Genomic DNA, 13,260 nt, shown 5'->3' with positions numbered 1-13,260 from the left:
TTATCTCCCAAACATTGGGAGGAGATTTTTACCATCAAGTATATTAGTTCTTATTTCAATCCAGGTAATTTATGGTGACACAGACTCTGTAATGGTCAAGTTTGGAGAGGAGAAGATACAGGAAACCATGAAGCTTGGTCAGGAAGCTGCAGAATACATCTCGTCCAAGTTTGTAGATCCCATCAAACTGGAATTTGAGAAGGTATGCTCCCAATCCTGTCAGTGTAGGGTTTTAATATCTGTTCATTACCTTGTCATGTTGGCTGTACAATTTTGAAGGCATTAGAGATAATGACCTTCACTGGAAGGTTGTCGTCGTTATGGGTTTAACACCATTTTTTTCAGCACATGATAAGATATACATGGCATTCAGTATGGTGGAGAAGGAACCTGGGAAGAAACACTGATCCACAGGAAGCTGCCACATTGGCCACTGGGAGATTTTAACGTATCATCTGTTCATCACACTTTTATGTTGGCTGCATAATTCTGAGCACACAAAAAAAATGACCTTCACTGGAGGGTTTTAAAGGATTTGACCATTACATTATCATGTTTACTATAGAACTCTGAAGGCATCAGAGATGTGACCATCACAAGGTTGTTTTAATGTGCATGTCCATTGCTAGGATGTTTTGAATATATATGTCCATCGCCATGATGTTTGAATGTATATGTCTATCTCACATGTTGGCAATAGAACTCTGAAGACATTAGAGATAAAGACATTCACTGGGAGATTTTAATGAATATGTTCATCATACTCATGTTGTCTGTAAAACACTGAATTCATTAAAGATAATGACCTTCACTGGGAGATTTTATGGATTTGTGAGTTCTGACTGGTGCACAGTTTATTTTACTACTCACTAATTTGTTATATTGCAAATTATGGAACAGTAATGTCACTGCCACTGTTAGCATATCATGCTTGACCATAAGTAGCAACATGTCTATTATCATGACAGAGGAAATCAGACTTGCAATTCCCTCTAATTAATATATATATATATATATATATATATATATATATATATATATATATATATATATATATATATCCAAAGCTGTACCGTAATTATGAATGACATTGAGTTGACCTTGAATTCTTGTCCATATCATAATCTGTATAATTGTTGTTTTGATAATTCTTCCCGTTTTCAGACATTTTCAATGTGGACAACGTCTTAACAGAGTATGACCTATAAGGGGAAGTGGGAGTACGTTTCTGCTCTTGTGGTTTCTTCTTTGGGTCTTTCTGGACTCAAAAGGTGAAAATTAGCTCTTCAGTTCAGAAGGGCACATCTCATTCCAAGAAACTTATGGAATCATTCTCTTTAGAAATATACAAGGCCTGTGCCCCCCTGACAGTTGTACCAACACAGTCAGTCTGTTATGGTTAGGTCCATAGCTCCTCACAAGGGAAGAAATAAGTGGGTGGAGAAAGGGGTGTGCCCTCTCATGAGGTAGGAGCAACACCCTTAGGCCCACAGTTCACTGACCTAAATGAAAATGGTGGTGCTCAGACATCAGATATGGTCACCAGAGTGGCCATCTTGAAAATCTTGTTATCACTCCTTTCGAATGAATGGTCATATTAACATATGGGGTTTCACTGAAAGAGTTATTATGATATCTGTTTGGTTCTTGAAGAAAATCATGTCAGCCTGACATCTATTATGCAGCCACAGAGTGGCCATCTTGAAAATCTTGTTATCACTACTCCTTTCGAATGAATGATCATAATTACATGGGGTTTTCACGAAAAGACTTCTGATAATATCTAGTTCTTCCTGTAGGAAAATATTTCCAGTCTGATGTCCAATATGGCCACCACATCATTCATCTTAAAAATATTGTTAATGTTATTGTTAGTCCTCCTGAATGGATGTTTATCGTATCTGCTTGTGTTTTTCACTTAAGACTTCTTATGATGTCAATAATGGAAACACAATAAATGAATAATGTCAACATGGCAGACATCTTTGAAAAAGTGTTTTCACTATTTCTCCAGAAATTCAAGTTGTGCCACGGGGTTTTCACCAAAAGACTTTGTATGATGTCTAGTTGATCCTGAATGAAGATGGTGTTGATCTGAGATCTAATATTGCTGCCACAGTGGCCAGCTTTAAAATCTTATCCTTACTTTTCTTGAATGAATGGTGATATCAGCATGGGGTTTTTACTAAATGACTTCTTAAAATGTTTTATTAATTAAATTAAAACGGTGCTGTCTGATGCCCAATATGTGACTATCTTGAAAATCTTGTCTTTGCTACTCTTTTAAATGGAAGGTCACTTTGATCTATGCTTTCATGACAAGAGTACTTATGATGTCTAGTTTGTCCTAAATGAAAATGAATAGCCCACAAAATGGCCACCATGGTGGCTATAAAAAAAAATCTTGTTATCTTTACTCCGAATAAATGGATGGATATATCAACATGGGGCTTTCAAAGACTTCTTATGATGCCCTATGATACTCAGCAGGTCATAAATGATGGATATATCAACATGGGGCTTTCAAAGACTTCTTATGATGCCCTATGATACTCAGCAGGTCATAAATGATGGATATATCAACATGGGGCTTTCAAAGACTTCTTATGATGCCCTATGATACTCAGCAGGTCATAAATGATGGATATATCAACATGGGGCTTTCAAAGACTTCTTATGATGCCCTATGATACTCAGCAGGTCATAAATGATGGATATATCAACATGGGGCTTTCAAAGACTTCTTATGATACCCTATGATACTGAGCAGGTCATAAATGATGGATATATCAACATGGGGCTTTCAAAGACTTCTTATGATGCCCTATGATACTCAGCAGGTCATAAATGGATGGATATATCAACATGGGGCTTTCAAAGACTTCTTATGATGCCCTATGATACTCAGCAGGTCATAAATGATGGATATATCAACATGGGGCTTTCAAAGACTTCTTATGATACCCTATGATACTCAGCAGGTCATAAATGGATGGATATATCAACATGGGGCTTTCAAAGACTTCTTATGATGCCCTATGATACTCAGCAGGTCATAAATGGATGGATATATCAACATGGGGCTTTCAAAGACTTCTTATGATGCCCTATGATACTCAGCAGGTCATAAATGGATGGATATATCAACATGGGGCTTTCAAAGACTTCTTATGATACCCTATGATACTCAGCAGGTCATAAATGATGGATATATCAACATGGGGCTTTCAAAGACTTCTTATGATGCCCTATGATACTCAGCAGGTCATAAATGATGGATATATCAACATGGGGCTTTCAAAGACTTATGATGCCCTATGATACTCAGCAGGTCATAAATGGATGGATATATCAACATGGGGCTTTCAAAGACTTCTTATGATACCCTATGATACTCAGCAGGTCATAAATGATGGATATATCAACATGGGGCTTTCAAAGACTTCTTATGATACCCTATGATACTCAGCAGGTCATAAATGATGGATATATCAACATGGGGCTTTCAAAGACTTCTTATGATGCCCTATGATACTCAGCAGGTCATAAATGGATGGATATATCAACATGGGGCTTTCAAAGACTTCTTATGATACCCTATGATACTCAGCAGGTCATAAATGATGGATATATCAACATGGGGCTTTCAAAGACTTCTTATGATGCCCTATGATACTCAGCAGGTCATAAATGATGGATATATCAACATGGGGCTTTCAAAGACTTCTTATGATGCCCTATGATACTCAGCAGGTCATAAATGGATGGATATATCAACATGGGGCTTTCAAAGACTTCTTATGATACCCTATGATACTCAGCAGGTCATAAATGATGGATATATCAACATGGGGCTTTCAAAGACTTCTTATGATGCCCTATGATACTCAGCAGGTCATAAATGGATGGATATATCAACATGGGGCTTTCAAAGACTTCTTATGATACCCTATGATACTCAGCAGGTCATAAATGATGGATATATCAACATGGGGCTTTCAAAGACTTCTTATGATGCCCTATGATACTCAGCAGGTCATAAATGATGGATATATCAACATGGGGCTTTCAAAGACTTCTTATGATGCCCTATGATACTCAGCAGGTCATAAATGATGGATATATCAACATGGGGCTTTCAAAGACTTCTTATGATACCCTATGATACTCAGCAGGTCATAAATGATGGATATATCAACATGGGGCTTTCAAAGACTTCTTGTGATGCCCTAGGATACTCAGCAGGTCATAAATGATGGATATATCAACATGGGGCTTTCAAAGACTTCTTATGATGCTCTATGATACTCAGCAGGTCATAAATGATGGATATATCAACATGGGGCTTTCAAAGACTTCTTATGATGCCCTATGATACTCAGCAGGTCATAAATGATGGATATATCAACATGGGGCTTTCAAAGACTTCTTATGATGCCCTATGATACTCAGCAGGTCATAAATGATGGATATATCAACATGGGGCTTTCAAAGACTTCTTATGATGCCCTATGATACTCAGCAGGTCATAAATGATGGATATATCAACATGGGGCTTTCAAAGACTTCTTATGATGCCCTATGATACTCAGCAGGTCATAAATGGATGGATATATCAACATGGGGCTTTCAAAGACTTCTTATGATACCCTATGATACTCAGCAGGTCATAAATGATGGATATATCAACATGGGGCTTTCAAAGACTTCTTATGATGCCCTATGATACTCAGCAGGTCATAAATGATGGATATATCAACATGGGGCTTTCAAAGACTTATGATGCCCTATGATACTCAGCAGGTCATAAATGGATGGATATATCAACATGGGGCTTTCAAAGACTTCTTATGATACCCTATGATACTCAGCAGGTCATAAATGATGGATATATCAACATGGGGCTTTCAAAGACTTCTTATGATACCCTATGATACTCAGCAGGTCATAAATGATGGATATATCAACATGGGGCTTTCAAAGACTTCTTATGATGCCCTATGATACTCAGCAGGTCATAAATGGATGGATATATCAACATGGGGCTTTCAAAGACTTCTTATGATACCCTATGATACTCAGCAGGTCATAAATGATGGATATATCAACATGGGGCTTTCAAAGACTTCTTATGATGCCCTATGATACTCAGCAGGTCATAAATGATGGATATATCAACATGGGGCTTTCAAAGACTTCTTATGATGCCCTATGATACTCAGCAGGTCATAAATGGATGGATATATCAACATGGGGCTTTCAAAGACTTCTTATGATACCCTATGATACTCAGCAGGTCATAAATGATGGATATATCAACATGGGGCTTTCAAAGACTTCTTATGATGCCCTATGATACTCAGCAGGTCATAAATGGATGGATATATCAACATGGGGCTTTCAAAGACTTCTTATGATACCCTATGATACTCAGCAGGTCATAAATGATGGATATATCAACATGGGGCTTTCAAAGACTTCTTATGATGCCCTATGATACTCAGCAGGTCATAAATGATGGATATATCAACATGGGGCTTTCAAAGACTTCTTATGATGCCCTATGATACTCAGCAGGTCATAAATGATGGATATATCAACATGGGGCTTTCAAAGACTTCTTATGATACCCTATGATACTCAGCAGGTCATAAATGATGGATATATCAACATGGGGCTTTCAAAGACTTCTTGTGATGCCCTAGGATACTCAGCAGGTCATAAATGATGGATATATCAACATGGGGCTTTCAAAGACTTCTTATGATGCTCTATGATACTCAGCAGGTCATAAATGATGGATATATCAACATGGGGCTTTCAAAGACTTCTTATGATGCCCTATGATACTCAGCAGGTCATAAATGATGGATATATCAACATGGGGCTTTCAAAGACTTCTTATGATGCCCTATGATACTCAGCAGGTCATAAATGATGGATATATCAACATGGGGCTTTCAAAGACTTCTTATGATGCCCTATGATACTCAGCAGGTCATAAATGATGGATATATCAACATGGGGCTTTCAAAGACTTCTTATGATGCCCTATGATACTCAGCAGGTCATAAATGGATGGATATATCAACATGGGGCTTTCAAAGACTTCTTATGATACCCTATGATACTCAGCAGGTCATAAATGATGGATATATCAACATGGGGCTTTCAAAGACTTCTTATGATGCCCTATGATACTCAGCAGGTCATAAATGATGGATATATCAACATGGGGCTTTCAAAGACTTATGATGCCCTATGATACTCAGCAGGTCATAAATGGATGGATATATCAACATGGGGCTTTCAAAGACTTCTTATGATACCCTATGATACTCAGCAGGTCATAAATGATGGATATATCAACATGGGGCTTTCAAAGACTTCTTATGATACCCTATGATACTCAGCAGGTCATAAATGATGGATATATCAACATGGGGCTTTCAGAGACTTCTTATGATGCCCTATGATACTCAGCAGGTCATAAATGGATGGATATATCAACATGGGGCTTTCAAAGACTTCTTATGATACCCTATGATACTCAGCAGGTCATAAATGATGGATATATCAACATGGGGCTTTCAAAGACTTCTTATGATGCCCTATGATACTCAGCAGGTCATAAATGATGGATATATCAACATGGGGCTTTCAAAGACTTCTTATGATGCCCTATGATACTCAGCAGGTCATAAATGGATGGATATATCAACATGGGGCTTTCAAAGACTTCTTATGATACCCTATGATACTCAGCAGGTCATAAATGATGGATATATCAACATGGGGCTTTCAAAGACTTCTTATGATGCCCTATGATACTCAGCAGGTCATAAATGGATGGATATATCAACATGGGGCTTTCAAAGACTTCTTATGATACCCTATGATACTCAGCAGGTCATAAATGATGGATATATCAACATGGGGCTTTCAAAGACTTCTTATGATGCCCTATGATACTCAGCAGGTCATAAATGATGGATATATCAACATGGGGCTTTCAAAGACTTCTTATGATGCCCTATGATACTCAGCAGGTCATAAATGATGGATATATCAACATGGGGCTTTCAAAGACTTCTTATGATACCCTATGATACTCAGCAGGTCATAAATGATGGATATATCAACATGGGGCTTTCAAAGACTTCTTGTGATGCCCTAGGATACTCAGCAGGTCATAAATGATGGATATATCAACATGGGGCTTTCAAAGACTTCTTATGATGCTCTATGATACTCAGCAGGTCATAAATGATGGATATATCAACATGGGGCTTTCAAAGACTTCTTATGATGCCCTATGATACTCAGCAGGTCATAAATGATGGATATATCAACATGGGGCTTTCAAAGACTTCTTATGATGCCCTATGATACTCAGCAGGTCATAAATGATGGATATATCAACATGGGGCTTTCAAAGACTTCTTATGATGCCCTATGATACTCAGCAGGTCATAAATGATGGATATATCAACATGGGGCTTTCAAAGACTTCTTATGATGCCCTATGATACTCAGCAGGTCATAAATGGATGGATATATCAACATGGGGCTTTCAAAGACTTCTTATGATACCCTATGATACTCAGCAGGTCATAAATGATGGATATATCAACATGGGGCTTTCAAAGACTTCTTATGATGCCCTATGATACTCAGCAGGTCATAAATGATGGATATATCAACATGGGGCTTTCAAAGACTTATGATGCCCTATGATACTCAGCAGGTCATAAATGGATGGATATATCAACATGGGGCTTTCAAAGACTTCTTATGATACCCTATGATACTCAGCAGGTCATAAATGATGGATATATCAACATGGGGCTTTCAAAGACTTCTTATGATACCCTATGATACTCAGCAGGTCATAAATGATGGATATATCAACATGGGGCTTTCAAAGACTTCTTATGATGCCCTATGATACTCAGCAGGTCATAAATGGATGGATATATCAACATGGGGCTTTCAAAGACTTCTTATGATACCCTATGATACTCAGCAGGTCATAAATGATGGATATATCAACATGGGGCTTTCAAAGACTTCTTATGATGCCCTATGATACTCAGCAGGTCATAAATGATGGATATATCAACATGGGGCTTTCAAAGACTTCTTATGATGCCCTATGATACTCAGCAGGTCATAAATGGATGGATATATCAACATGGGGCTTTCAAAGACTTCTTATGATACCCTATGATACTCAGCAGGTCATAAATGATGGATATATCAACATGGGGCTTTCAAAGACTTCTTATGATGCCCTATGATACTCAGCAGGTCATAAATGGATGGATATATCAACATGGGGCTTTCAAAGACTTCTTATGATACCCTATGATACTCAGCAGGTCATAAATGATGGATATATCAACATGGGGCTTTCAAAGACTTCTTATGATGCCCTATGATACTCAGCAGGTCATAAATGATGGATATATCAACATGGGGCTTTCAAAGACTTCTTATGATGCCCTATGATACTCAGCAGGTCATAAATGATGGATATATCAACATGGGGCTTTCAAAGACTTCTTATGATACCCTATGATACTCAGCAGGTCATAAATGATGGATATATCAACATGGGGCTTTCAAAGACTTCTTGTGATGCCCTATGATACTCAGCAGGTCATAAATGGATGGATATATCAACATGGGGCTTTCAAAGACTTCTTATGATACCCTATGATACTAAGCAGGTCATAAATGATGGATATATCAACATGGGGCTTTCAAAGACTTCTTATGATGCCCTATGATACTCAGCAGGTCATAAATGGATGGATATATCAACATGGGGCTTTCAAAGACTTCTTATGATACCCTATGATACTCAGCAGGTCATAAATGATGGATATATCAACATGGGGCTTTCAAAGACTTCTTATGATACCCTATGATACTCAGCAGGTCATAAATGGATGGATATATCAACATGGGGCTTTCAAAGACTTCTTATGATACCCTATGATACTCAGCAGGTCATAAATGATGGATATATCAACATGGGGCTTTCAAAGACTTCTTATGATACCCTATGATACTCAGCAGGTCATAAATGATGGATATATCAACATGGGGCTTTCAAGACTTCTTATGATACCCTATGATACTCAGCAGGTCATAAATGATGGATATATCAACATGGGGCTTTCAAAGACTTCTTATGATGCCCTATGATACTCAGAAGGTCATAAATGGATGGATATATCAACATGGGGCTTTCAAAGACTTCTTATGATGCCCTATGATACTCAGCAGGTCATAAATGATGGATATATCAACATGGGGCTTTCAAAGACTTCTTATGATGCCCTAGGATACTCAGCAGGTCATAAATGATGGATATATCAACATGGGGCTTTCAAAGACTTCTTATGATGCTCTATGATACTCAGCAGGTCATAAATGATGGATATATCAACATGGGGCTTTCAAAGACTTCTTATGATGCCCTATGATACTCAGCAGGTCATAAATGATGGATATATCAACATGGGGCTTTCAAAGACTTCTTATGATGCCCTATGATACTCAGCAGGTCATAAATGATGGATATATCAACATGGGGCTTTCAAAGACTTCTTATGATGCCCTATGATACTCAGCAGGTCATAAATGATGGATATATCAACATGGGGCTTTCAAAGACTTCTTATGATGCCCTATGATACTCAGCAGGTCATAAATGGATGGATATATCAACATGGGGCTTTCAAAGACTTCTTATGATACCCTATGATACTCAGCAGGTCATAAATGATGGATATATCAACATGGGGCTTTCAAAGACTTCTTATGATGCCCTATGATACTCAGCAGGTCATAAATGATGGATATATCAACATGGGGCTTTCAAAGACTTATGATGCCCTATGATACTCAGCAGGTCATAAATGGATGGATATATCAACATGGGGCTTTCAAAGACTTCTTATGATACCCTATGATACTCAGCAGGTCATAAATGATGGATATATCAACATGGGGCTTTCAAAGACTTCTTATGATACCCTATGATACTCAGCAGGTCATAAATGATGGATATATCAACATGGGGCTTTCAAAGACTTCTTATGATGCCCTATGATACTCAGCAGGTCATAAATGGATGGATATATCAACATGGGGCTTTCAAAGACTTCTTATGATACCCTATGATACTCAGCAGGTCATAAATGATGGATATATCAACATGGGGCTTTCAAAGACTTCTTATGATGCCCTATGATACTCAGCAGGTCATAAATGATGGATATATCAACATGGGGCTTTCAAAGACTTCTTATGATGCTCTATGATACTCAGCAGGTCATAAATGATGGATATATCAACATGGGGCTTTCAAAGACTTCTTATGATGCCCTATGATACTCAGCAGGTCATAAATGGATGGATATATCAACATGGGGCTTTCAAAGACTTCTTATGATACCCTATGATACTCAGCAGGTCATAAATGATGGATATATCAACATGGGGCTTTCAAAGACTTCTTATGATGCCCTATGATACTCAGCAGGTCATAAATGGATGGATATATCAACATGGGGCTTTCAAAGACTTCTTATGATACCCTATGATACTCAGCAGGTCATAAATGATGGATATATCAACATGGGGCTTTCAAAGACTTCTTATGATACCCTATGATACTCAGCAGGTCATAAATGATGGATATATCAACATGGGGCTTTCAAAGACTTCTTATGATGCCCTATGATACTCAGAAGGTCATAAATGGATGGATATATCAACATGGGGCTTTCAAAGACTTCTTATGATACCCTATGATACTCAGCAGGTCATAAATGATGGATATATCAACATGGGGGTTTCAAAGACTTCTTATGATACCCTATGATACTCAGCAGGTCATAAATGGATGGATATATCAACATGGGGCTTTCAAAGACTTCTTATGATGCCCTATGATACTCAGCAGGTCATAAAGGATGGATACATCAACATGGGGCTTTCAAAGACTTCTTATGATACCCTATGATACTCAGCAGGTCATAAATGGATGGATATATCAACATGGGGCTTTCAAAGACTTCTTATGATGCCCTATGATACTCAGCAGGTCATAAATGGATGGATATATCAACATGGGGCTTTCAAAGACTTCTTATGATACCCTATGATACTCAGCAGGTCATAAATGATGGATATATCAACATGGGGCTTTCAAAGACTTCTTATGATGCCCTATGATACTCAGCAGGTCATAAATGATGGATATATCAACATGGGGCTTTCAAAGACTTCTTATGATACCCTATGATACTCAGCAGGTCATAAATGATGGATATATCAACATGGGGCTTTCAAAGACTTCTTATGATACCCTATGATACTCAGCAGGTCATAAATGATGGATATATCAACATGGGGCTTTCAAAGACTTCTTATGATGCCCTATGATACTCAGCAGGTCATAAATGATGGATATATCAACATGGGGCTTTCAAAGACTTCTTATGATGCCCTATGATACTCAGCAGGTCATAAATGATGGATATATCAACATGGGGCTTTCAAAGACTTCTTATGATGCCCTATGATACTCAGCAGGTCATAAATGATGGATATATCAACATGGGGCTTTCAAAGACTTCTTATGATACCCTATGATACTCAGCAGGTCATAAATGGATGGATATATCAACATGGGGCTTTCAAAGACTTCTTATGATACCCTATGATACTCAGCAGGTCATAAATGGATGGATATATCAACATGGGGCTTTCAAAGACTTCTTATGATGCCCTATGATACTCAGCAGGTCATAAATGATGGATACATCAACATGGGGCTTTCAAAGACTTCTTATGATGCCCTATGATACTCAGCAGGTCATAAATGATGGATACATCAACATGGGGCTTTCAAAGACTTCTTATGATGCCCTATGATACTCAGCAGGTCATAAATGATGGATACATCAACATGGGGCTTTCAAAGACTTCTTATGATGCCCTATGATACTCAGCAGGTCATAAATGATGAATATATCAACATGGGGCTTTCAAAGACTTCTTATGATGCCCTATGATACTCAGCAGGTCATAAATGATGGATACATCAACATGGGGCTTTCAAAGACTTCTTATGATACCCTATGATACTCAGCAGGTCATAAATGATGGATATATCAACATGGGGCTTTCAAAGACTTCTTATGATACCCTATGATACTCAGCAGGTCATAAATGATGGATATATCAACATGGGGCTTTCAAAGACTTCTTATGATGCCCTATGATACTCAGCAGGTCATAAATGATGGATATATCAACATGGGGCTTTCAAAGACTTCTTATGATACCCTATGATACTCAGCAGGTCATAAATGATGGATATATCAACATGGGGCTTTCAAAGACTTCTTATGATGCCCTATGATACTCAGCAGGTCATAAATGATGGATATATCAACATGGGGCTTTCAAAGACTTCTTATGATGCCCTATGATACTCAGCAGGTCATAAATGATGGATATATCAACATGGGGCTTTCAAAGACTTCTTATGATGCCCTATGATACTCAGCAGGTCATAAATGATGGATATATCAACATGGGGCTTTCAAAGACTTCTTATGATACCCTATGATACTCAGCAGGTCATAAATGGATGGATATATCAACATGGGGCTTTCAAAGACTTCTTATGATGCCCTATGATACTCAGCAGGTCATAAATGATGGATACATCAACATGGGGCTTTCAAAGACTTCTTATGATGCCCTATGATACTCAGCAGGTCATAAATGATGGATATATCAACATGGGGCTTTCAAAGACTTCTTATGATGCCCTATGATACTGAGCAGGTCATAAATGATGGATACATCAACATGGGGCTTTCAAAGACTTCTTATGATACCCTATGATACTCAGCAGGTCATAAATGATGGATATATCAACATGGGGCTTTCAAAGACTTCTTATGATACCCTATGATACTCAGCAGGTCATAAATGATGGATATATCAACATGGGGCTTTCAAAGACTTCTTATGATGCCCTATGATACTCAGCAGGTCATAAATGGATGGATATATCAACATGGGGCTTTCAAAGACTTCTTATGATGCCCTATGATACTCAGCAGGTCATAAATGATGGATACATCAACATGGGGCTTTCAAAGACTTCTTATGATACCCTATGATACTCAGCAGGTCATAAATGATGGATATATCAACATGGGGCTTTCA

At 38.0% G+C, this 13,260-nt stretch overlaps 1 protein-coding gene across 3 annotated transcripts in view; it reads left to right on the top strand.

The window, feature by feature from the left end:
• LOC149785023 (DNA polymerase delta catalytic subunit-like) overlaps positions 1–13,260 on the top strand; it is a 113,951-nt gene that overhangs the window by 73,010 nt on the left and 27,681 nt on the right. For all 3 annotated transcript variants that reach the window (XM_089978724.1, XM_089978725.1, XM_089978726.1), the window contains one exon: positions 65–202. In XM_089978724.1, coding sequence (XP_089834850.1) covers positions 65–202 — 138 coding nt within the window. The remainder of the gene's footprint in view (positions 1–64; positions 203–13,260) is intronic.

The sequence above is a fragment of the Sinohyriopsis cumingii genome, chromosome 13 (assembly GCF_028554795.1).
Source record: "Sinohyriopsis cumingii isolate HCF-2022 chromosome 13, ASM2855479v2, whole genome shotgun sequence".
Lineage (NCBI taxonomy): Eukaryota > Metazoa > Mollusca > Bivalvia > Unionida > Unionidae > Sinohyriopsis > Sinohyriopsis cumingii.
This window is presented reverse-complemented; position numbering and strand designations above follow the sequence as displayed.